This window comes from Carcharhinus amblyrhynchos, chromosome 16 (assembly GCF_965287045.1).
Source record: "Carcharhinus amblyrhynchos chromosome 16, sCarAmb.v2.hapA, whole genome shotgun sequence".
Lineage (NCBI taxonomy): Eukaryota > Metazoa > Chordata > Chondrichthyes > Carcharhiniformes > Carcharhinidae > Carcharhinus > Carcharhinus amblyrhynchos.
In genome coordinates this window covers 10,682,938-10,709,333 of record NC_137339.1, presented here as the reverse complement: position 1 = coordinate 10,709,333, position 26,396 = coordinate 10,682,938, and the positions used below count along the sequence as shown (strand labels likewise).

General features: G+C 47.5%; 1 protein-coding gene across 1 annotated transcript in view; it reads left to right on the top strand.

Moving 5' to 3' along the window:
* Window positions 1-26,396, top strand: part of plcg1 (phospholipase C, gamma 1) — a 136,127-nt gene that overhangs the window by 76,597 nt on the left and 33,134 nt on the right. Inside the window, exons 10-20 of the mRNA XM_080204689.1 lie at window positions 2,557-2,675; window positions 6,422-6,507; window positions 8,083-8,203; window positions 9,834-10,002; window positions 13,260-13,379; window positions 14,964-15,065; window positions 17,064-17,251; window positions 18,280-18,480; window positions 23,002-23,121; window positions 23,803-23,983; window positions 25,416-25,493. Coding sequence (XP_080060815.1) covers window positions 2,557-2,675; window positions 6,422-6,507; window positions 8,083-8,203; window positions 9,834-10,002; window positions 13,260-13,379; window positions 14,964-15,065; window positions 17,064-17,251; window positions 18,280-18,480; window positions 23,002-23,121; window positions 23,803-23,983; window positions 25,416-25,493 — 1,485 coding nt within the window. The remainder of the gene's footprint in view (window positions 1-2,556; window positions 2,676-6,421; window positions 6,508-8,082; window positions 8,204-9,833; window positions 10,003-13,259; window positions 13,380-14,963; window positions 15,066-17,063; window positions 17,252-18,279; window positions 18,481-23,001; window positions 23,122-23,802; window positions 23,984-25,415; window positions 25,494-26,396) is intronic.

Here is a 26,396-nt window from a genome sequence, read left to right as displayed (position 1 = left end):
AGCCGGGAATCGAACCCGGGTCCCTGGCGCTGTGAAGCAGCAGTGCTAACCACTGTGCTACTGTGAGTTAGGCTGCGCTTGGAATATAGTGTTCAATTCTGGTCGCCGCACTACGAGAAAGATGTGGCGGCTTTGGAGAGGGTACAGAAAAGATTTACCAGGATGTTGCCTGGTATGGAGGGCATTGGCTATGAGGAGAGATTGGAGAAACTTGGTTTGTTCTCACTGGAGCGACGGAGGTTGAGGGGTGACCTGATAGAAGTCTACAAGATTATGAGGGGGCATGGACAGAGTGGATAGTCAGAAGCTTTTTCCCAGGATGGAAGAATCGATTACTAGAGGGTACAGGTTTAAGGTGTGAGGGACAAGATTTAAAGGAGATGTACGAGGCAAATTTCTCACACAGAGGGTGGTGGGTGCCTGGAACTCACTGCCGGGGGAGGGAGTGGAAGCAGATACAATAGTGACTTTTAAGGGGCATCTGGACAAATAAATGAATAGGATGAGAATGGAGGGATAAGGTTCCCAGAAGGGTAGGGGATTTTAGTTCAGTCAGGCAGCATGGTCGGTACAGGCTTGGAGGGCCGAAGGGCCTGGTCCTGTAATTTTCTTTGTTCTTTGTTCTTTGAAAGTGCCAGAGTCTGATGTAGGAGGCAGGAAGAGGCACAACAGTTGTGAGGAAGGGTAGAGCCTGGCATTGAGGGCAGGAAGGGTCATGAGGATTGGGTGGAAGGACAGAACCTGGAGTAGGAGGCATGAGGGGCCTGAGGGGTGGGTGAAAGGGCAAAGCTTGGAAAAGAGGCACAAAGACACATAGGGAGTGGGTGGGGGCAAGTGAGGGACCTTTTTAACTTACCTTTTAAAAGTCCCCTCATGCATACGAGGGTTCACAACTCATCTGCAGGACTCTTTAAAAACGTAGAAATCATAGAAACGCTACAGTACAGAAAGAGGCCATTCAGCCCATTGAATCTGCACCGACCACAATCCCACCTAGGCCCTATCCCAACATCCCGACATATTTACCCACTAATCCCTCTAACCTACGCACCTCAGAATACTAAGGGCAATTTTTTAGCATAGCCAATCAACCTAACCTGCACATCTTTGGACTGTGGGAGGAAACCCACACGGAGACAAAGAGAGTGTGCAACCTCCACACAGACAGTGACCCAAGCTGGGAATCGAACCCAGGTCCCCGGAGCCGTGAAGCAGCAGTGCTAACCACTGTGCTACTGTACCACCCCGACTGCATGTAAATTGTGGAGGTGGGGGAGATTCCTATCTCCACAAGGGAGCTGGTCAGTTCAGGGGGATCGGATACTAACAGGAAGGGTCTTGCAACTTTTAAAAGCATGCCTGAAAATGGCATTGTCTGGGAATGGCATTGGGAATCTGGGCACCGAGAGTGCCCACCGTTTTAAATGGGCTCCCCGGTTGACCTAACTTGCTGAAAATCCAGGTTTCTATTACTCTCTGACCTGCTGTGTATTTCTAGAACTTTCTGGATTTTTTTTTCTCTGAAACGACCACTCGGTTGTGTCCGAGGCGATTAAGGATGGGTAATAAGCGCTGGGCTAGCCAGCAATGCCCACATCCTGTGAATGAACATGACAAACATAATGCGTAAATCTTAACCAAGAGTGATTTCGCAATCCTTTATGTGCAAAGCAGGTCAACTGCAAGAGCTCACTTTGTGACAACTCTTCACCTACAGCAAGATGTCCCAGAGCGATTTAAGCTCAAGAACAAAATGGGGAATAAACAGAGGCGTAGCTGGGACGTTATGGAGGGAGGGTGAGGTGGCCCATGGAAAGGCACAGTGCAAGATGGTTCAGAGGAAGTTTTTAAAATCAGAGGTGAGGTGACAAGGCAGAGAGAACTGGACGTAGGCCAGTGTTAGAGCAATAGAATCCATAGAATCCCTTACAGTGCAGAAGGAGGCCCATTGAGTCTGCACCCACACCAATCCCATCTAGGCCCTATCCCCGTAACCCCATGTATTTACCCTGCCAATCACCCTGACACTAAGGGGCAATTTAGCATGGCTAATCCACCTAACCAGCACATCTTGGGACACTAATGGGACAATTTAGCATGGCTAATCCACCTAACCAGCACATCTTGGGACACTAATGGGGCAATTTAGCATGGCCAATCCACCTAACCCGCAGGTCTTTGGAGTGTGGAAGGAAACCGGAGCACCCGGAGGAAACCAGACACGGGGAGAAGGCGCAACTCCGTACAGGCACCCAAGACTGGAATCAGACCCGAGTCCCTGATGCCGCGAGACAGCAATGCTAACCACTGTGCCGTAGTGAATGTCACTCTTCAACTGCAGTTCAAGTTTACAGAGCAGCTACTGTACTTCCACTCTATGGAGGCTTAAGCAAAGTGATGGCAGAGAAGCTCCCTTACTCAGACCAGTTGTAGCCCTTCTGGCTGGGGGTGGAGAGGGAGTAAAGCGAGGAAGGGTGGAGCAGGCGGTGGGGGTGATGGGGGGCTTTGCTGAACTTCATTGTTGCTGATAACCTGTTTATTTCACTGTCCTTCCAGTTTCTGACGTTCCTATTTTCCAAGGAAAACTCCATTTGGGATTCCCGATTTGATCAGGTCTGCGCGGAAGAGATGAATAACCCCTTATCTCACTACTGGATCTCATCATCTCACAACACGTGAGTTCATCACCGCGAGATGGAGTAGCCGTGTGCTGTCACGATCGAATCGTAGAACATCGAATCCGTACAATGCAGAAGCAGGCCGTTCAGCCCATCAGTTCTTCACTGACTCATCTTACCCAAAGCCTATCCCCGTAACCGCATGTCTATATACCACTAATCCCCCAAACCTACACATCCTGGGACACTAAGGGGAATTTAGCACGGCCAATCAACCAACCCTGTCCTAGGAGCAGGAGGAGGCCATTTGGCCCTTTGAGCCTGCTCCGTCATTCATTATGATCATGGCTGATCATCCAACTCAACAGCCTCATCCTGCTTTCTCCCCATAACCTTTGATTTAGAACATAGAACATAGAAAAACTGCAGCACAAACAGGCCCTTCAGCCCACAAGTCATATCCCTACCTACTAGGCTTACCTATAACCCTCAATCCTATGAAGTCCCATGTACTCATTTAGAAGTCTCTTGAAAGACCCTATCGAATTTGCCTCCACCACCACTGACGGCAGCCAATTCCACTCACTCACCACCCTCTGAGTGAAAAACTTACCCCTGATATCTCCTCTGTACCTACTCCCCAGCACCTTAAACCTGGGCCCTCTCGTAGCCCTGGGAAAAAGCCTCTGAGAATCCACCCGATCGATACCTCTCAACATCTTATACACTTCTATCAGGTCACCTCTCATCCTTCGTCTCTCCAAGGAGAAAAGACCGAGCTCCCTCAACCTATCATTTCATTGGCCCCAAGTGCTATATCCAGCCGCCTCTTGAATACATTCAATGTTTTGGCATCAACTACTTCCTGTGGTAATGAATTCCACAGGCTCACCCCTCTTTGGGTGAAGAAATGCCTCCTCACCTCCGTCCTAAATGGTCTACCCTGTATCTTCAGACTGTGAGCCCAGGTTCTGGATTCCATCAGGAACATCCTCCCTGCGTCTAGCCTGTCTAGACCTGTTAGAATTTTATAAGTCTCCATGAGATCTCCCCTCATTCGTCTGAACTCCAGCAAAAACAATCCTAACGCACCGTCTTTAGAATCAAACTTTTTGAATGCACTTTGCCAGGTTTCTGGTGAAACCTTAGGTAAGCATTTTAGTCAATGCCTGTCCTTTGGAGTAGAGTTTCGGTGTCTGAAACCTTCATCTGGAGGTCTTGTGGTGCAGTGTGTCGTGTCCTTACCCCTAAGCCACTCATTCTGGGTTACGGTCCCATTCCAGGATTTGACTGTGGAAGCTGTGTTCTTAGCGTGGCCAATCTTGTTGACAATCAGGCTGTAAACTCTTCCAATACACCAATGGCAGGTGGTGGGAGCAGGTGAATTTTCTGGTCAGCCATGTTTGATGTGGAGCGACGCTCTTCGAACCGTGGCCACTGGTAACTGGCTAGTGACCTGCTCCAGGAGAAACTAACAGCAGAAACATGCATGTTCTTTGTCTGCCTCTTGTGTCAGTGGCTGGGAAAGCGTCTTAAATGTAAACTTTATTCTAATTCCCTCCTGCTTCTCTCTCTTTTCTAAAGTGTTTGGCACGGTGGCACAGCGGTTAGCGCTGCTGTCTCACAGCGCCAAGGACCTGGGTGTCGATTGCTGGCCTCGAGTGTGTGTGGGTTTTCTCCAAGTGCTCCAGTTTCCTCCCACACTCAAAGGATGTGCGGGTTAGGTGGATTGGCCACGCTAAATTGCGTTTAGTGTCAGGGGGACTTACAGAGTAAATGGGTAGGATAGTGGTTGGTGCAGACTTGGTGGGCTGAATGGCCTCCCTGTGCACTGTATGATTCTATGTTCAGCTCCGCTGGCACAGCCTGCCTTGCCAGTATGTGGCATTTTATACAAAATCCAATCTCCTTCATCAGGTGGCCCTTTGCAGGAAGATGGTACGGCAAAAATAGTTGGTTAGTGATCGAATCCCCTGGTCATATTTTTATTCCCTTCCTAGCCCAGAGAACAAGGAAGGGGGGGGGGGCAGTTTTCCCATCCTGTCCACCACGAGCAATGTAACGGGCGGAGGGTGGACCATGTAAATGCCCATTGACCTCGGGTGGGATTTTCCGCTTTAGGGGTGAGCGTGGTTGGAAAATCCTGGCCATGGGCCGGGATTTTATGACCTCACTAGGGCAAGGCTTGTAAAATCCTGCCCGATGCCAGCGGAGAATTCTGTTTCCGGGGCGGTCGAGATGGTAAAATTCCAGCCATAGTGTCTGTGCCACCGAATCGAGATCCGCTCCCTGTGTGTAAAGTCGGGAACAGATTGCCAAGGTGGGCGGATGTTTTTTGCGGAAGGGGTTCTGTACCGAAAACCCTTGAAAGCAGAACCTTGCTGATGCTGAGTGTGCAGCGCTGGCCTAGTGTCGGAGTGTGGGTGACCGGGTGGGTAATCCCCGATGCTTTATTCCGCCCCGGCTACTTTGCTTTCCCCCCACTTTGGGGAAGATGCCCTTTCCGTGACCCTGATAGTGCAGTGCAGGCTGTCTGAACCTGTGCCTAGCGTCAAACACCGCACCTCCTGCTGTCAACTCACCATCACCGACAGAGGTAGGATGATAAACAGGAAGTGACACAACGTAGCTGTGGGCGCAAAGGTGATATAAAGAAGCTGCGGGAGCCAGGCAGCAAAGACTTTGTTCTACCAAGCAGCTCAAACTTTCATTTCTGTAATGGAGCTCGTGCCACCTTGCGTAGCACAAATAATAACAGCAGCTTCACAGAATCATAGAATCCCTACAGTGCAGAAGCAGGCCATTCGGCCCATCGAGTCTCTGCCAACTCTCGGACAGAATATCTTACCCAGGCCCTAGCCCCGTAACCCTGCGCTTTCATCCATCTAACTTAGACATTTTGGGACACTGAGGGGCAATTTAGCATGGCCAATCCACCTAACCTAGACATCTTTGGACACTGAGGGGCAATTTAGCATGGCCAATCTACCTAACCTAGACATCTTTGGACACTGAGGGGCAATTTAGCATGGCCAATCCACCTAACCTAGACATCTTTGGACACTGAGGGGCAATTTAGCATGGCCAATCTACCTAACCTAGACATCTTTGGACACTGAGGGGCAATTTAGCATGGCCAATCCACCTAACCTAGACATCTTTGGACACTGAGGGGCAATTTAGCATGGCCAATCTACCTAACCTAGACATCTTTGGACATTTAAGGGGCAAATTAGCATGGCCAATCTACCTAACCTAGACATCTTTGGACATTTAAGGGGCAAATTAGCATGGCCAATCTACCTAACCCAGACATCTTTGGACATTTAAGGGGCAAATTAGCATGGCCAATCTACCTAACCTAGACATCTCTGGACACTGAGGGGCAATTTAGCACGGTCAATCCACCTAACTTGCACACCTTTGGACACTGAGGGGCACTTTAGAATGGCCAATCCATCTGTCCTACACACCTTTGGACACTGAGGGGCAATTCAGCATGGCCAATCCCCCTAAGCTGCACATTATTGGACTTTGGATGGAAACTGGAGCACCCGGAGGAAACCCACGCAAAGATGGGGAGAATGGACAAGTTCCACTCAGGCAGGCACCAAGGCTGGAATTGAACCCGGGTCCCTGGTGTCGTGAGGCGGCAGCGCTAACCACTAGGCGACCAATTGAGATTCTCTATGTTGCTGAATCCACTGCATGTGGAAAGGTTGTTTTTCTGATGTCTAGCAACTGTGAATGTTTCTGCTGATCTGTTTTTGCGACATCTCTGACTCCCGCTATCTCTGTTGCAGCTACCTGACAGGAGATCAGTTCTCCAGCGAGTCCTCACTGGAAGCCTATGCTCGCTGCCTAAGGATGGGATGTCGGTGCATTGAATGTAAGCAAATCAATGCGTCTTCTTGTGGCATGTAGGAACTATTTAATCTAGCAACAAAAACCATTGGATTGATTTCACTGGAAAAAGAGGGAGAAATGAGGAGATTGGAAAGGTTTAGCATATCATCTGTTCATCCTGAGCATCTGAACCTGAGCCCAACCTGGACTGATGGATTGAGAATATCATCTAACAGCTGGTACTACGGATCTTGAGTAATTTATAGAATCATAGAATCCTACAGTGCAGAATGAGGCCATTCAGCCCATTGAGTCTGCACCGACCACAGTTCTAGCCAGGCCCTATATCCACAGCCCCATGTGTTTACCCAAGCCAGTCCTCCTGACTATGAGGGACATGGCCAATCCACGTAACCCACACATCTTTGGACTGTGGGAGGAAACCGGAGCACCCGGAGGAAACCCACACAGACAATGTGCAAACTCCACACAAGCAGTGACTCAAACCGGGAATCGAACCTGTGTCCCTGGTGCTGTAAGGCAGCAGTGCTAACCAATGTGCCACCACACCGCCCCATCAGAAATCAGTTTCCAGGATATTTGAGTAATTGGCACAAGTTTACCCAAAGGATAGAAAGGGAGTGCCTTAACTGGTGGGCAGATCTGTGTAAAACAAGCACATTTGTCCTCTGTGGATTATTGAGTCAAAGACTTGAATCTAGTGGTCTGACCTCCCATCAAAGTAATATTTGTGCGATGAGTATTGGCTGTTTGAATGTTTTTGAGTGTTGGATCCAAAAGAAGGAATTAAAGATTTTAATAAGGAAGTCACAATGAGAAGTTATGAAAACGGAATTGCTGGAAATACTCAGCATGTCATACAGCAGCTGTGGAGAGAGAAACAGAGATGTTGGGTGAAATCTTACCAGAAAATGGCAGTGTATTGTTTCCGGTGAGAAAACTGGTGTTCCTCTCCTGAGAAACTGGTCGTTTTTTTTTTCCTCCAGATCTTACAACACGCTGCCAAAAAAAATATATCAAGGGGGTGTGTTTCAGACCATCATCCGGAGGGGGTGGGGGCAAGGCCTCAACACTCTGGCCAAACCCGGCTATACTGAGATCGCGGCGCCATCTGTAAAGGCTGCCCTGATCAGAGCAGCAATAAATCTCCCCCCACCTCCAGCCCGCCATGGGGGTCTCAGGGGCATCACTCTGAACCCACCCCCCTCAGTGACCACCGGCTCCAACTCCCTCCCCCACACCCCCCCAATCATCAGCTACCCTCCCGCCTCCGTATACTCACCTCTACGCCTATAGGGCAATCCCACAACAGGAGCACGCCTAGGTTAACCTGTTCTAAAAGGCGGTTTGGAAATATGGCGGGGCGGGGGAGTTGGGATCAATATTTGGCATGGGGACGTGGTACTAATAGTAAACTATATTTAAATAATTGTAAATCAGGCTCCCCCCCCCCACCCCGTTCTGGGCGTGACCTTGATGATGTCGCTGGTGAGAGATGGGGAAGACAGGGGTGATTGATCTGATGGACAGAGTGAGTGAGTGAGGGGAACAGGATCAGTTGATGCAAATATTGAATCGATTGTCACCTCTCTTGCAGTGGACTGCTGGGATGGACCTGAGGGAATGCCAGTCATCTACCATGGCCACACTCTGACATCAAAAATCAAATTTAATGATGTTCTGACTACAATCAAGGACCACGCCTTTGTGACTTCAGAGTAAGGTCACCCTTTCGCTACCGCGATTAACCCCGTCTTGTTGTCCGCTTTAAGCGCGAACAGAAGCACTCGCCATTATTACGTCGACCATTTTGGAGTTGGCGTTGAGCGTATTGGTTTAAAGCGGCAAAAGTCTGACAGAATTTAAATGGTTCCATTATTTCTTTTTCCCTTCATTGTGATTTACTTTCATAGAACCGTGTTCTAGAATTTTCGGACTGTTTATATCCTGCTGCTACAGGTGAGGATGGAGAATTTGACGCTGTGCCAAATCTCTGTCCATTGCAGCAGGGACTAGACAATCCCGCTGGTGTGGAAGGCCGGAAAATTCCAGCCATAGATTGGTTAGAGCTCAGTAGAAGGCCGTTCGGCCCTATGTGCCAGTGCTGGCTCTCTGAAAGAGCAGTTTGTGTCGTCCCGCTCCCCTACCTTTTCTCCATAGCTCTGAAAATATTTCCACGTCAAATAATTGTCAACTTCTCTTCAGAAAACCACGATTGAATCTGCTTCCACCACACTTTGATATGGTGCATTCCAGATTGTTACGTGCTGAAAGCCAATGCATCTCAGTGCAGTGTGTCAGATGATTATGGGGGACATCATCAGAGGGGTTTGGAAGATTTTCCCTCTCTTCCATCCTGCATTGTAGACAAACAACACTTATCTAATGAAGCTCCGCCTCTGGTTAAGTAACCCACCATGTGGCAACCTTTTCATTCTTTTATCTTTGCTGTTGACGTGAGCTGTATTTTAAGTTCATTTATTAGTGTCACAAGTCAGCTGACATGAGCACTGCAGTGAAGTTACTGTGAAAATCCCCTAGTCGCCACACTCCGACTCCTGTTTGGATACACTGAGGGAGAATTCAGCATGACCAATCTCCACTTAACCAGCGCATCTTTCAGACTGTGGGAAGAAACCGGAGCACCCGGAGGAAACCCACGCAGACACGGGGGGAGAACATGCAAACTCCGCGCATAAAATGACCCAAAGCGGGAATCGAACCCGGGTCCCTAGTGCTGTGAGGCAGCAGTGCTAATCAGTGTGCCACCATGGACACCACACAGATCCTAACCATTCAATGCATAAAAAGGTTTCTTCTCATGTTCATTGCTTCACTTGCCAATCAACTTAAATCGGTGTCCTCTGATTCTAAATCCTTCTTAGTATTTCAGTCTTTTAGCATTTCAACTTTTTCATTTTGTGCAAAATTCCCCTTAACCTTTGGGAGCCGTGGCAGGTACCATTTTACCCATCGCTGGTCTTTAGCCATATCCACCAGGCCTATTGGGAGGTCTGTCCCAACTTCGCCCTGCTGCCATCAGACTTTTGAGTGGACCTACTTCATGTTAAATTGACCTTTCTCTACACCCTAGCTATGAATGTAACATTACATTCTGCACCCTCTCCTTTCCTTCTCCCCACATACTCTCTGAACAGTATGTTTTGTCTGTATAGCGCGCAAGAAACAATGCTTTTCCCAACGCACGTGACAATAATAAATCAAATCAGAATAAATTAAATCAAGTAAGAAGGGGGCTGGAGGAGATGCCGCGCTCTTTCTGACCTCCAGGAGCGCATGTGTGCCAACTTTTTAAATCTTATCTCCCTTCTTTGGGTTATTTGGCAGGTATCCCGTGATCCTATCGATCGAAGACCACTGTAGCATCGTTCAACAGCGAAACATGGCAAGTGTTTTCAAGAAGGTGTTTGGTGACATGCTGCTGACCAAACCTGTCGACATCACTGCCGATGGCCTTCCCTCGCCCAATCAGCTGAGGAGAAAATTCCTGATCAAGGTCAGCCATTGTTGTTAATGTCAGCTCCTGGCTTTGATTGGTTTAAAGATGAGTTGGAGAAAGGTGGCGGTTTTTCAAGATTTGTCAGGCCGACTGATACAGAATCATAAAATCATAGAATCCAACAGGGCAGAAGAGGGCCATTCGGCCCATTAAGTTTGCACTGACCACGACCCTATCCTCATAACTCCATGCATTTACCCTAGCTAGTCCCCTGACACCAAAAGGGGCAATTTAGCATGGCCAACCCATCTAACCCAGACTTTGAAATGAACCGGAACACCCGGAGGAAACCCACGCAGACACGGGGAGAACATAAGAAATAGGAGCAAGAGTAGGCCATCTAGCTCTTCGAGCCTGCCATACAACCTCCAGACATCAGTGATCCAAGGCAGGAATCGAACCCGGGTCCCTGGTGCTGTGAGGCAGCAGTGTGCTGCCGCCACTGTTACATGTTACATCCATGGAGCGTATCTTTTTTTATTCATTCATGGCACGTGAGCTTTGCTGGCTGGGCCTGCATTTATTGCCCATCCCTCATTGCCCTTGAACTGAGTGGCTTGCTAGGCCATTTCAGAGGGCAGTTGCAGGTCAACCACATTGCTGTGGCTCTGGAGTCATATGTAGGCCAAGGCGGCAGATTTCCTCCCATAAAGGACATCAGTGAACCAGGTGGGTTTTTCTGACAATCGATGATGGTTTCATGATCATCAGTAGATTCTCAATTCCAGACATTTTTTACTGAATTCAAATTCTACCATCTGATGTGGTGGGATTTGAACCCAGGTCCCCAGAACATTAACTGGGTTTCTGGATTAATAGTCAAGTCAAGTGAATATACCTCTAGGCCATCACCTCCCTTTATCTTCTAAGTATTGTCAGAGCATGCAAAGGTATAATTAAATTTGTTTGGTGATTTGGTAGCAATGGGCTCCAGGAGGAACCCCTCCCCCGTTCCATATTGCACCCCCCACCCACCATGCCCTGGCCCCCCAGAACCCACTGTTCCTTTCAACAGGATCTTGATCAATTGGTTCAGTGGGCTGATGAATGGCAGATGGATTTAATTTAGATAAGTGCGAGGTGGTGCATTTTGGTAGATTGAACCAGGGCAGGACTTATTCAGTTAATGGTAGGGCGCTGGGGAGAGTTACAGAACAAAGAGATCTAGGGGCGCATGTTCATAGCTTTTTGAAAGTGGAGTCACAGATGGACAGAGTGGTGAAGAAGGCATTCAGCATGCTTAGTTTCATTGGTCAGAACATTGAATACAGGAGTTGGAACGTCTTGTTGAAATTGTACAAGACATTGGTAAGGCCACACTTGGAATACTGTGTGCAATTCTGGTCACCCTATTATAGAAAGGATATTATTAAACTGGAAAGAGCGCAGAAAAGGTTTACTAGGATGTAACCAGGACTTGATGGATTGAGTTATAAGGAGAAGCTGGATAGACTGGGATTTTTTTCTCTGGAGCGTAGGAAGCTGATCTTATAGAGGTCCATAAAATAATGAGGGGCACAGAGCAGCTGGATAGTCAATATCTTTTCCAAAGGTAGGGGAGTTTAAAACTAGAGGGCATAGGTTTAAGGTGAGAGAGGAGAGATACTAAAGTGTCCAGAGGGGCACTTTCTTCACACAGAGGGTGGTGAGTGTCTGGAACAAGCTGCTAGAGGTGGTGGTAGAAGTGAGTACGATTTGTTTAAAAACCATTTAGATAGTTATGTGGGTACGATGGGTATAAAGGGATATGGGCCAAATGTGGGTTATTGGGATTAGCTTAGGGTTTTAAAAAAGGGCGGTATGGACGCATTGGGCCAAAGGGCTGTAAACCTCTATGACTCTATAACTGGTTCATCACTTCAAATTAGTAACAAATCTGTTGCCATTAGCACTTCACGGCAACATGTTATCAACTCAAACTGACCTCTGCCCCACACAACCTAAGATTGGATCTAGTTGGAGGTTGCAGTAGGAACTGGTTCTTGAGTGAGGAGGTATAGCTCAGGAGGTCAGGGATTGAAGATGTATTATGCACGTAAAATTGTACAAACATTGAATTCAAGGAAGATAGGAATGTGGGGAAATTTGCCGACTGTTTGGGTACCCAGGAATAGAGAAGGTTTATGGTCACATGGAGGTGGCGGCCTGAAGTCTGGTAGACTACGATGAAAATTGGGAATCGTAGCACACTGATTATTTTGATGGACTCGACTAACAATCTGCAGATGTAAGTTCAAATCCCACCGCGGCAAACTCACGTAAATAAATCTGGAATAGGAAAGTCGTTTTAGCAATGACGAGCATGAAACTACCAGAATGTTGCAAGAACCATCTGGTTCAGTAATATCCTTTAGGGAAAGGAATCTGCTGTGTTTCCCTGATTTGTGACTCCACACCTACAGCAAAGAGGGTGAGTCTTAACTACAGAGCTTCGGTTTTTAAATCGAGGTGTTATCGTGAGGACCCTGGCTAACTCGATGGCCGGAATTTGGGGTGGTTGAAGGCCTGGAACAGGATACTTATAGAATCGTAGGATCCCTGCAGTGACTCTCTGACAGAATATCTTACCCAGGCCCCCTTCCCCTGCCCTATCCCCACAGCCCCATAGATTTCCCACAGCTGATCCATCTCACTTTTATTTGGTTTGTTTTGATTTGTCGTACGTATGGGTATACTGACGGCAGCGAGGAAGAAGCTGTTCTTGAATGGGTTGGAACGTGACCTCGGACTTTTGTATCTTTTACCTGACGGAAGAAGGCGTAAGAGAGAATGTCCGGGGTGAGTGGGGTCCTTGATTACGCTGGCTGCTTTCCCGAGGCAGCAGGAAGTGTAGACAGAATCAACGGATGGGATGTTGGTTTGCGTTGATGGACTGGGCTACACCCGGGGGCGATTTAGCATGGCCAAACTTGCACATTTTCTGAGTTTAGGCTGAAGAATGTCTTGGGGACAGAGTGGAAGAAATGTTATTCTGTGTATCTTGTGCAGAGCCTGAGCTGGGAGCACTCCAGTCTGAAATGTGAAGGGTTGGATTTCCCGGCAGTGATGTCCCTCATCTTGCTGATCACAAAGATTATTATTTCTTTGTAAATGCTCACTGTCCTTTGTGTGGTCGGATAAGTGCTCTGCCTGTCTATATTTCTAGACGCCTTCTCCTCTGTACATTTTATAACACACTGTTCCATACATATGAGAGTGATCACTGTCCAAGATATTGCATCATTCATTCCTCACATTTTGGTCCTTTCTCACAGCACAAGAAACTGGCTGAGGGCAGTGCCTATGAAGAGGTCTTAACTTCCACCTACTCCGAGAATGATATCAGCAACTCGATAAAAAACGGGATCTTATACTCGGAGGATCCAATCAATCATGTAGGTTTGGGATGTGGGATTTTTACTCCACATTTTTAGGATGTTTCAATTCAATAGTGGTTATGAACATAATAAGAACATAAGAACCTAAGATCTAGGAGCAGGAGTAGGCCACCTGGCCCCACGAGCCTACTCCGCCACTCTATAGAATCATAGAATACCTACAGTGCAGAAGGAGGTCGTTCGGCCCATCGACTCTGCACCGAGTCTCTGAAAGAGCATTTCACCCTGGCCCATCCCCACAACGTCGCTCCCGTAACCCTGCGCATTTACCGTGACTAGTCCCCCTAATCTACACATCTTTGGACGCTAAGAGACAATTTAGCATGGCCATTCCATCTAACTACACATCTTTAGAGTGTGGGAGGAAACCGGAACATCCGGAGGAAACCCATGCAGACACTGGGAGAATGTGCAGACCCTGCACAGACAGTGACCCACGGCCGGAATCAAACCTGCTGCTAACCACTGTTCACCTGAGCCTGTGTTCACAGCTCCATAATTCCTGTGTTCATCAGGCGAAGGGGCGCTCTGAAACCTTATGATTCCAAATAAACCCATTGGACTTTAACCTGGTGTTGTGAGACTTCTTACTGTGCTCACCCCAGTCCAACGCCGGCATCTCCACATCATCACTATAATAACGGTGAAAAATAGCTTCATTGCAAATCATTTCAATCAAAGCCAGTGATTAACTTGACTATTTAAATCAGCCAAAATATACGCTGCAGAGATGCACTTCACTTTGATTACTGTTAAAAATAGAAAATTGGAAGCGCTTTAATCAGCATTTTAGTCTGTTAATTTTTCCGGTGTGGGAGGATTAGATAACAACTTGAACATCAATCTAAGTGAATATCTGAATATCAGCTTTGACAAAGGGTCATCTGGACTCGAAAACTCAGCTCTTTTCTCTCCTTACAAGTACTGTCAGTCCCACTGAGGTTTTCTAGCATTATCCAGCACTTCATAGTGAAAAGTATTGTTTCTTGCGCGCTGTACAGACAAAACATAACATACATAGAGAAGGAGAGAGGAGGGCGCAGAATGAAGTGTTACAGCTAGGGTGTCAAAAAAGATCAACTTAATGCGAGGTAGGTCCCTTCAAAAGTCTGACAGCAGCAGGGAAGAAAAGCTGTTCTTGAGTCAGTTGGTACATGACCTCAGACTTTTGTATCTTTTTCCCAACAGAAGAAGATGGAAGAGAGAATATCTGGGGTGCACGGGGTCCTTAATTATGCTGGCGGCTTTTCCGAGGCAGCAGGAAGTGTAGACGGAATCAATGGATGGGAGGCTGCTTTCTCTCTCTGCCCATGCTGCCAGACCTGCTGAGTTTTTCCAGCATTTTCTGTCTTTATTTTGAGGATTAGGTGCACGCTGCATGCCCATTCAATCCCTATCTGCTGTGGCTGAGGATTAGACTCATAAAGTGCTGTTTACATAGAGACTATATATTAAAATTTCTATCAATCTGTGTTTATAGCCCAGGTGTGTTCTTTAAATAAGTGTTGCTAGGACGGTAACGGGTCTCCTGTGATGTATCTATTGTTTGGTAACCTTTCTCTCTTCCTGGGGTTTGTCTAGGAATGGAATCCGCATTACTTTGTCCTCACGAGCAGTATGATCTATTATACAGAGGAGACATCAGCGAATCGAACCAACGAAGACGAGGAGGAACAGAGAGAAGTGAGCGCCACACAGCTTACTGTTGGACACAGAGCTTATCTCGAATGTTTAAAGTTAAAGTTAATATTTATTTATTAATGTCACGAGTAGGCTTACGTTATCAGTGTAATTAAGCTGCTGTGAAAATCTAGTCGCCACACCCCGGCGCCCATTCGGATACACTGAGGGAGAGTTTAGCCCGGCCAATGCACCTAACCGGTACGTCCTTCGGACTGTGGGAGGAAACCAGAGCACCCGGAGGAAACTCACGCAGACGCGGAGAGAACGTGCAAACTCCACAAAGACAGTGACCCAAGCTGGGAATTGAACCTGGGTCCCTGGTGCTGTGAGGCAGCAATGCTAACCACTGTGCCACCATGCTACCCCTGTGCCACCCCTACTGCCCATACTGCAATGGTGCATAAGGCTTGAGAGTTTGAATATGCTTCCTGTAGCCAAAGAAGTGCACAGAATAAGGTGGAGAGGGTACATGGGAAAACATTCTTTTGGTGGACCCAAGAAGCCAAAGATTTCAATTTTTCTTGGCTACCATTCAAGTTTAAAAGCTTGGGCTCCGCAGCATGCTTCTGACCCAGGTATAGGCATGCTCTGATTGTCCGTCACAACCAGACTTCCAAGCTAAAAGACAAAGCAAGTCCGAGCTGCAATTGATTTCAAGGACACAGGGCCAGCCCACCTCAGAAATGATGGGCTGAATGGCCTCCCTCCTTTCCATAATATCCAATGACCAGAGTGTCACAGCTAACTCTATACAAGTCTGTGTGCCCCACATGCAACCCGTTGGCCCATATTCACCGATTGACACTGGGTTCCAGTTGAGCAGGTAGCGAATGTACCAATCAGCAAGCACCAGGAGTTGATGGAAAATTCCGGAAGTCCAGAAAAGCCACAAGCAAAAATGGGCAGCTGGCGACAAATATAAAAAGGACTCTTATCCTAATTATTTTCTGAATATTCTTTCATCGACCATCTGGCCCTTGAATTAGCTGAGGATTTCATTGTGGCTGGCTAGGTTTGAAATACAATAAAGGTATGAAAATGTCAACATTTCCCAGAAAAATCCTGCATCGCCTTTAAGTAAACTCCTTACAATATTCTTTCCAAATCCTGTGAGTGGAATTTTGTAAACCTTCCCCCCCAAAGTTCCTACCCTGGCCTTCTTCACTCCTTCCCTCATTTGCAAATGACCGCGGGCAAGGCCATGGGAGTCTGACCTGTGTACAATATATCAAATAGCGTGCAGCTTTGAATAGGTCATTGTTAGACAATAGCCACATGTAGCGGGGGGAATGGGCAAGATAGCCATATATTGAGGGGTGGCACAGTTATTAGCACTACTGCCTCATGGTGGCATGGACACGGGTTCAATCCTTGGCTTGGGTCATTGCCTGTGTGGAGCCTGCACATTCACCCTGTGTCTGGGTGGGTTTCCTCCGGGTGCTCCAGTTTCTTCCCACAGTCCGAAAGACATGCTGGTTAAGTGCATTGGCTGTGCTAAACTCTCCCTCAGTGTACCCAAACAGGTGCTGGAGTGTGGCGACTTGGGGATTTTCACAGTAACTTCATCGCAGTGTTAATGTAAGCCGAGTTGTGGCACCAATAAATAAACTTTAAACTTTAAGAACCATAGAATCCCTACACTACAGAAGAAGGCCATTTGGCCCATCGAGCCCGCACAGACCCACCCAAGCCCTACTGCTGTAATTCCACGTATACCTTGTTAAACCCCCTGACACTTTTGCATGACCAGTCGCACTTGGACTGTGGGAGGAAACCGAAATACCTGGAGGGATCCCATGCAGACATGGGGAGAATGTGCAGACTCCACACAGACAGTGACCCAAGCCAGGAATTAAACCTGGGTCCCTTGGTGCTGTGGGGCAACAGTGCTAACCACTGTGGCACTGTCTCTCAGTTTCTGTCCCTGAATATTAATATAAAAAGGTAATGGATGAGCACTTGTTAACCTCATTGTGTTGATGCTGTTTAATGTTTCAGCCCTGTGTTGGCATCGACCTTCATGTGACGGAGAAATGGTTCCATGGCAAACTTGGGTTAGGCCGTGATGGGCGCCACATTGCAGAGAGGTTACTCACCGAGTACTGTATTGAAACAGGAGCCCCCAATGGCTCATTTCTGGTGCGTGAGAGTGAAACATTTGTGGGTGACTACACACTCTCGTTCTGGTAAGTCCTAACAGAGAGGCACGTGGCAGAGATGAATTAATGAGGTGGCATATTGTGAAAAGCATAGTATATCTGAGAGGGTTAAGCGTTGGATGTTGAGGAGAGCAATATGGAACAACAGAGGTAGGTTAGTGAGGTTTGAAAGTGGGAGAGGAATGATATACTGGGTTAAGGGGGTGTGGTATGTTGGTGGTATACCAGAGATGTTTAGTGGTTGAGATACAGGAAGAAATGTTGTGTATGACAAATTCTTTATAAAAAAGAAAATGGTACAATAGAACTGATTCATAAAATGAAATACACTTCCATGATAGGAATAGGTATTGTACATCAGATGGTTCATATAATTTTGTTTTACTCATTTGTGGAACATGGGTGTCACTGGCTGCCCAGCATTTATTACCCATCCCTAATTGCCCTTGAGAAGATGGTGGTGAGCTGCCTTCTTGAGGGATTGATAATACTGAGTGGTTTGCTAGGCCATTTCAGAGAGCAGTTGAGAGTCAACCACATTGCTGTGGCTCTGGAGTCACATGTAGGCCAGACCAGGTAAGGATAGCAGATTTCCTTCCCTTAAGGACATTAGTGAATCAGATTAGTTTTCCCGACAATCGACAATGGTTTCATGGTCATCAATAGATTCTTAATTCCAGATATTTTTTATTGAATTCAGTTTCCATCATCTCCTGGGGTGGGATTCGAACCTGGGTCCCCAGAACATCAGCTGAGTTTTTGGATTAATAGTCTAGCAATAATCCCATAGGCCGTGGCCTCCCGCTATTGAAGGTTTAACGGTGAAGTGTAGTATTTGAGGTGGGTTAAAGGGGACTGTTTGCCAGAGATGGTTTGTAAGAGAGGTGAGAAATCAATTAATTATCTGTGGTTCGGCATAGGAGATGGCCAAATGGTTTCTACTTTGTTCCTTTCTTGCGGATGGTGAAAGCTTTATCCCATGGTGAACTTTTCCCTTTAACACATTGAAAAGTAAGAATAAAATCAATGCCCGTGTATTTTCCTGGCCCCTTCAGGCGTTCTGGGAAGGTGCAACACTGCCGTATCCACTCCCGTCAGGAAGCAGGCAACCCCAAGTTCTACCTGACGGACAACCTTGTGTTTGACAGTCTGTACGCCTTGATTATGCACTATCAGCAGTTACCACTTCGCTGCAATGAATTCGAGATGCGACTGACAGAGCCAGTACCTCAGACTAACGCACACGAAAGCAAAGAGTAAGTACAGCCTTGATACCGCGAGTGAAAAAAGGAAATTGAAGGAACTTCCACCAGTCCTGCAGGCACTTTTAAGTTTAAAGTTTACTTATTGGTGTCGCAAGTAGGTTTACATTAACGCCACAGTGAGGTTAATGTGAAAACCCCCTAGTCGCCACACTCCAGTGCCTGTTCGGGTACACTGAAGGAGCATTTAGCATGGCCAATGCACCTAACCAGCACATCTTTGAGACTATGGGAGGAAACCGGAGCAAACCCGCGCAGATTCAGGGAGAACGTGCAAACTCCAGTAACCCAAGCCGGGAATCGAACCCAGGTCCCCGGCGCTGTGAGACGGCAGTGCTAACCACTGTGCCACCATTTGCTTACAGGAGGGAGGTTGCACGTGATGAACTTTTCAGCAAAAGTTCTCAGTTGGCAGGGGTTGGGGTCCGCGGGTAAGGGGTTGATTATTTGGTTTGCTCCATCAATGCCCTGCACATGAGTGCAGTAGATAATGAGCTACAGAAAGACTGTCCACGCGCAGGTTTCATTTACTGTGGACGTTATTAACACTCAGCTGGACTAGTGGCTTTTATGTTTCGTGAACCCCTAGATTTATCTTGGTCAGATTTTTCAAAGATATATTTTCCTCAGTCCTGGCCTTTAGCTATTAAGGGGGAATGGAAATGCTGTTAGGCGTCAGTTTGGGGTAAGGGGGTATGAGGGGGGAGCAGCTGGTAAAATCCGCAAATTAATCCAGCTTTGGGCGTTTCAGCTTGGCCACGCATTTGGAAAAGACATTGCTTCATCCTGGTGTCAACTGCCTCGGGGGAGCTGGGATCTATCACAGGGAAGGAGCACTATCTGTGCTGGGGAGGGAGCGGGTATCTGAGATTGGGAGGGAGCGGGTATCTGCGATTGGGAGGGAGCGGGTATCTGCGATTGGGAGGGAGCGGGTATCTGCGATTGGGAGGGAGCGGGTATCTGCGATTGGGAGGGAGCGGGTATCTGCGATTGGGAGGGAGCGGGTATCTGTGATTGGGAGGGAGCAGGTATCTGAGATTGGGAGAGAGCTGGTATCTGCAATTGGGAGGGAGCGGGTATCTGCGATTGGGAGGGAGTGGGTATCTGCGATTGGGAAGGAGCGGGTATCTGCGATTAGGAGGGAGCGGGTATCTGAGATTGGGAGAGAGCTGGTATCTGCAATTGGGAGGGAGCGGGTATCTGCGATTGGGAGGGAGCGGGTATCTGCGATTGGGAAGGAGCGGGTATCTGCGATTGGGAGGGAGCGGGTATCTGAGATTGGGAGGGAGCGGGTATCTGAGATTGGGAGAGAGCTGGTATCTGCGATTGGGAGGGAGCGGGTATCTGAGATTGGGAGGGAGCGGGTATCTGCGATTGGGAGGGAGCGGGTATCTGCGATTAGGAGGGAGCGGGTATCTGAGATTGGGAGAGAGCTGGTATCTGCAATTGGGAGGGAGCGGGTATCTGCGATTGGGAGGGAGCGGGTATCTGAGATTGGGAGAGAGCGGGTATCTGCGATTGGGAGGGAGCGGGTATCTGCGATTGGGAGAGAGCTGGTATCTGCGATTGGGAGAGAGCTGGTATCTGCGATTGGGAAGGAGCGGGTATCTGCGATTGGGAGGGAGCGGGTATCTGCGATTGGGAGGGAGCGGGTATCTGCGATTGGGAGGGAGCGGGTATCTGCGATTGGGAGGGAGCGGGTATCTGTGATTGGGAGAGAGCGGGTATCTGCGATTGGGAGGGAGCGGGTATTTGCAATTGTGTTACAAGGTGATTCCCAGATTTCTCTCGCACAGGGAGTAGGGGAAGGCTTGGAAGCAAAACATTCAAGAATCATTACGTGACAGTGTTCAAACATGTATGATGATGCCCTATTGCTTCACGTTGGTAGTTTGACAGAGCTTTCCCTGACACTGCGTTGCCTGTGGGGAGTGTAGACTATTATTTCCACAGTTGCCACGCCAACTTTCTAACGCAGGTCAACTGTGAGCACAGCTCCCGGGCGGAATTATCCATCACATCCCCTCAGCATCCCTTTGACCTCTGCTGTCCCCATAACCTGTGATCTCAGTAAAGTTTAATGCAGAAATTTTCTCTGCCCTCTGCTGTTATCAGATCAGACCAGCAGACAACACAGGTTGTATGTACGTGCGCCACTTTGCAGAGCCAGCTAGCTGCTTCTGTCAGCTGCTTCTCCTCAGGACTGAGTTTCTCAATAGCATTGGAATGCAGAGTGGGCGACAGGACACATTCCCTCACAGCAACACCGCCTGCTGGCAGCTAGTGGGACGATGTATGGCAAACCTGTACGAGATAAAATGCTTCCTCGTACTCACAAGCGGGCATTAGGAGTTCCAGAGTGGGAGTGTTGCTTCACCTGGGGCGGCACGGTGGCACAGCGGATGGTGCTGCTGCTTCACAGCGCCAGGGACCCAGCTTGTGCCACTCACTGTGTGGAGTTTGCACATTCTCCCAGTACCTGCGTGGGTTTCCTCTGTGTGCTCTGGTTTCTTCCCAGAGTCCGAAAGACGTGCTGGTGAGATTCATTGGCCGTGCTAAATTCTCCCTCAGTGTACGTGAGCAGGGGCCGGAGTGTGGCGGCTGGGGGATTTTCACAGTAACTTCATTGCAATGTTAATGTAAGCCTACTTGTGACAATAATAGATAAACTTCAAAACCTTGTGCTGGTGATGCGTGACCAGATGATGCCAGCTCACATGCAACAGGCGTCTGCCAATGTCAACATTTCCAGAATCTGTTTCTACTGGCAAGAGGGCCAATAACCAGAGGGCACGAATGTAAGATAATTGGCAGAGGAACACGGAGGCAGGAGGGGGGTAATTAGCTGTTTTACTTTACACAGCAAGTTGTTCTGCTCCGGAACACACTAACTGAAAGGGTCGCAAAAGCAAAGTTACCAATACTTTCAAAAGGAAATTTGATTTATATTAAAAAGGAAACATTTGCATTGTAATGGGGAGAGTCGGGAGTGGAAATTTTTGGACAGCTTTTCCAAAGAGCTGGTGTATGGCCCTACATACACTTTCACTTCTGCATCATTGTATAGGGATCAATTTATTTTTCATTATGAGACTTTGGAACAAATTTTTATCGATCAATTGAACAATAGAGGAGTTTTCTGCCTATTAATGACACACTATTCACTCTGGGGAAACTGGAGAAGAAAAAATAATACAGATAGAAAGCAAGAGTTTAAAGTTTTTTTAAAGTTTATTCGTTCGTATCACAAGCAGGCTTACATTAACACTGCAGTGGAGTTACTGTGAAAATCCCCTAGCCGCCACACTCCAGCGCCTGTTTGGGTACACTGAGGGAAAATTTAGCACGTGTTGTGAGATTTCTTTCCACTGCACTCTAACCAGCACATCTTTCAGACTGTGGGAAGAAACCAGAGCACCCAGAGGAAACCCACGCAGACACGGGGAGAACATACTTGCCATAGCTATAATTTACCAGAATAGTTACATTTCTTGCGTAGGGACGGACAATGAGTAGGTCCATTGATCTTGGGTGGGATTTTATGCCCTTGGGTTGAGTAAGGCCGTCAAATTTCACCCATACACTCTGAATCTCTTTCCTGTCTTTCTCCCTTTGTCACTGGAAAGTTGTCACCATGAAACAGCACACTTTCCTCTACATTTTTTTCCAAAATCATTAAACCCCTAACCCTCTTTTAACCCAACTCTTCAGTTGCAAAGTTATAAAACCTCATTAAAAATTATTTTTATACAACAAATCCAGAAAACCTGACCTTTATGCTCGGAGGTCCTCCAGACTTCCCAGCACCAAGCTCACAAAAAATAATCTCAAGTGAAACTGAAACCGTGGGCAGGATTTTACAACCTCACTCGGGCGAGACTGGAAATTCCCACACAAGATCAGCGGAGATTTCCATTGTCAGACCCTCGCCCACTCCGGTTCCATGGCAGGCCAGCTGGTAGAGTTCCGGCCCAGAGTTCTCAAATAACATAAGATGTCCAAAGATGTAGCGGGTTAGGTGCATTGGCTGTGCTAAATTGCCCCTTAGTGTCAGCAGGACTAGCTAGAGTAAATGCATGGGGTTATGGGGATAGGGACTGGGTGGGATTGTAGTCGGTGCAGATTCGATGGGCTGAATGGCCTCCTCCTGCACTAGAGGGATTCTATAAATATAAATTAAAATGTACATTGCTCCTTTGAGAGGTGATACCCCAAATTTCTCTTCACCTTTGGAAATGAAATGCTGGAAACCCTCAACAGGTCAGAGACATCATTTGTGGAGAAAGTCACAGAGTGAACATTTCCAACCAATGATCTTTCATTCACCTTACATTCCAGCATTTTCTGTTCCCTTTTTTAAAAAACTCCAGCATCTGCACTACTTTTCGTTTCCTTAGTGTTTGCATGATAGTGTGTGCACCGATACTTAACAGGCTGGGAGAATGGACCTAGTCTTCAATGGTTAATGGGTGCTGCTTTACCAGATTTTACCGGTTTCGCTGTTTTGTCGCTCAGGTGGTACCACGCCAACCTATCACGTCCGCAGGCGGAGCACATGCTAATGAGGGTGCCACGCGACGGAGCTTTCCTTGTCCGCAAGAGGAATGAGCCCAGTTCATACGCAATCTCCTTCCGGTGAGTGTTTTCTGAAAAATATATTCTTGGCATGTGGTCAACATTGGCGGCGCCTCAATATATTGTCTGTCCATCATTGCTCTGAGGGCATTAAGGGTGGACGCGTAGATCAGGCTGGGTTGGGCCTGACAGATTCCCTTCCCTGAAGAGCATTGATGATCCATTTGGGTTTCAATGGCAAAATGGCACTTTTCTTTGTCCAGTGCCAAGTCATCAGTTTTTCAATTCAGTGATTTCTGTTTGCCAACTAATTTACGTAGGATTATAAAGAGATGTACAGCACAGGAACAGGCCATTCAGCCCAATCAGTTGGTCCATTCGAACGCCGCCCGCCCCCCCCCCCATCTTTTCTCATCTGAATCTGTAACCATCCATTTCTTTCTCCCTCATGTGCTTGACCAGATTCCCCTAAAGTACATCTGTCCAATTTGCTTCAACCACTCCCTGCAATAGTGAGTTGGGTGAAGGAATGTGATCAATGGGACTTGAACTCACAACCTCTAGAGGGATGCTCTTAAGGCATCACGGCATCTTCCGAAGAATAGGTGATGCCTCAAGTTTAAGCATCACATCAGTCTTGAAGTTGTTCCCCAGTCTGGAATGTAAACCTACAGCCTCGAAGGTGGAGGCTACGATAACGCCACTGAGCCCAGTAATATCTTTGCTTCCTCTCCCTCACAGAGCTGAAGGAAAGATTAAGCATTGTCGAGTCCAGCAGGAGGGGCAGGCCGTCATCTTGGGGAGCTCGGAGTTTGACAGCCTGGTTGACCTAGTCAGCTACTATGAAAAGAATCCGCTGTACAGGAAGATGAAACTCCGCTACCCAATAAATGAGGAAACCTTGGAAAAGATCGGCACAGCGGTAAGTATGTACGGTCCACCTTCTGAAGGGGCGATCCCTTCATCACTCTCATCTTCCAGCTGCAGTGAGCTGTTTGACAGGAAGCCCCAAACTCGGACCTTAGACCTTTCTTGCACTTTGAACAACCAAAAGGCCCCCTTTTCAAACCAATGGCGTGGATGTCTATTGTTGATAAAATGATGCTTTGAGTCAAGTCGATGATAATGAAATTTATTGAGACTTTGACCCAGATATCAATAGGGAACAGTTCATTGAGGGCAGGGAGGAGCAGACGAAATTTGTGAATAGAATTGAAGCTACATATCTGGATTGTAAATGTTTAGATACTGGGCAATCTTAACAAGGTTCGAGTTCCTGCTCCTCATTTCATTTAGGGTAGGTTCAGTAGAGTTACTTATTTTTTTACTGGACACTCTCCATATCGCTTTGCCCTAAGAAGTTTTAGCTTATCATAGAATCATAAAATCCCGATAGTGCAAAAGGAGACCATTCAGCCCATTGAATCTGCAAGGACCAAAATTCCACCCATGCCCTTTCCCCATAACCCCACATATTTATCCTACTAGTCCCCCTGACACTAAGTGGCAATTTAGCATGGCCAATCCATCTAACCTGCACATCTTTGGACTGTGGGAGGAAACCCACACGGACATGTGGAGAATGTGCAAACTCCACGCAGGCGGTGACCTGAGCCGGGAATCAAACCTGGTCCTTGGCGCTGCGAGGCAGCAGTGCTAACTACTGTGACACCATTTTTTATTGAATTCAAATTCCTCCATCTGTGGTGATGCGATTCAAGCCCAGGCCTCCAATCCATTAGCTGAGTTTCTGGATTAATAGTCTAGCGATAATACCACTAGGCCATGGCCTCCCACATTTTGTGTTGAAGGTTCTGGAGTTCACCTTCTAACTCAAAAGGTGGGAGTGCTGCCCACAAAAGGGACTGAAATGAGTTGGGTTAGCCAGTGTGGCTTCTGGCACGGTTGGCACCGCTCACTCCCTGCATTGCCACAGTGTTTACATCGAAGGAGAAAGTGGAACAACCCATAGAGGGAGAGGGAGAGGGAAGCTAAACATGCAAGATAGTGGAGCTTATTAGACTGTCAAAGAACTGAACAGGACAATGTTCGGAAGAACAGGAGAGGCTCCAATGATCTGTAATCCTAACTCCGGATTCATTGACAAACCCTCGGCAGGAACAGAAATCTATCTCACTGACCATGCAAAGTTCAAAGCTGATCTAGCTAGCTTTGAAAACTTCTAAGAAATTTTCATTTTTAAGGATGAGGACAGGTTGTGAAAGGTGCGTTGCGTTTGTTGGACAAACTATTGTCTTGATTTCCTCTTGGCCGGACAGGTCAATGGGAAAATGCTGTTTTCCTTCATTAGTTTGTGTGATCAGTCGGGCTCAATTTCTCCTTCCCTCCCTCAGGAACCAGACTACGGGGCCCTCTATGAAGGACGGCAGCCAGGATTCTACGTTGAAGCCAACCAGATGCCGACATTTAAGGTAGAGATTTATAAATGCAGCCTTCTCCTCACTCCGTAGTCAACTGTTGTAAAAACTGTCCTGGCTCTTGATTCCCAGAGTCATAGAATCATATAATCCTAGAGTGCAGAATCCTAGAGTTCGGCCCATTGAGTCTGCACCGATTAAAATCCCACCCAGGCCTTATCCTCATAACCAAATGCATTTACCCTAGCGAGTCCACCTGATACTAAGGGGCAATTTAGCATGGCCAATCCACCTAATCTGCACATCTTTGGATTGTGGGAAGAAATCCACGCAGACACAGGGAGAAAGTGCAAACTCCACATTGACAGTGACCCAAGCTGGGAATCGAACCCGAGTCCCTGGTGCTGAGGGCAGCAGTGCTAACCACCGTGATCCCCTCATTGAATTAAATTTCATGAGTCATCAGCTGAGATGTTCCAGCCCTTCACGCCAGTGGTGTCTTCCAGTCCTGATCACCACGCACCCCCTGCTGTGGGTTTTCCAGCAGCGTGGGGTGGAAGCAATGGGAAATCCCATTGACAGAGGCTGGACCAGAAGATCCCACTGCCAACAATGGCACACCACCCCACACTACGGAGAAAAACACTGCCAGAGAATCCTCTCCCACATGGACGTCAGTGTCTGGCTTGTTCAAACATTAACAAACTGCACGGCTTCTGAAGGGTGTGTCCCCTGTGGGCAAAATGGTTTGTATTAACCCTCGTGTGCTTGTGCACAGACACTTTTGTGGCATTCAATGTTGGTCATGAACTCCGCATGATGTTAAAGTTAATTTATAAATCACAAGTAGGCTTATATTAATGCTACAATGAAGTTACTGTGAAAATCCCCTGGTCGCCACACTCCAGTGCCCGTTCGGGCACACTGAGGGAGAATTTAACACAGCCAATGCACCTA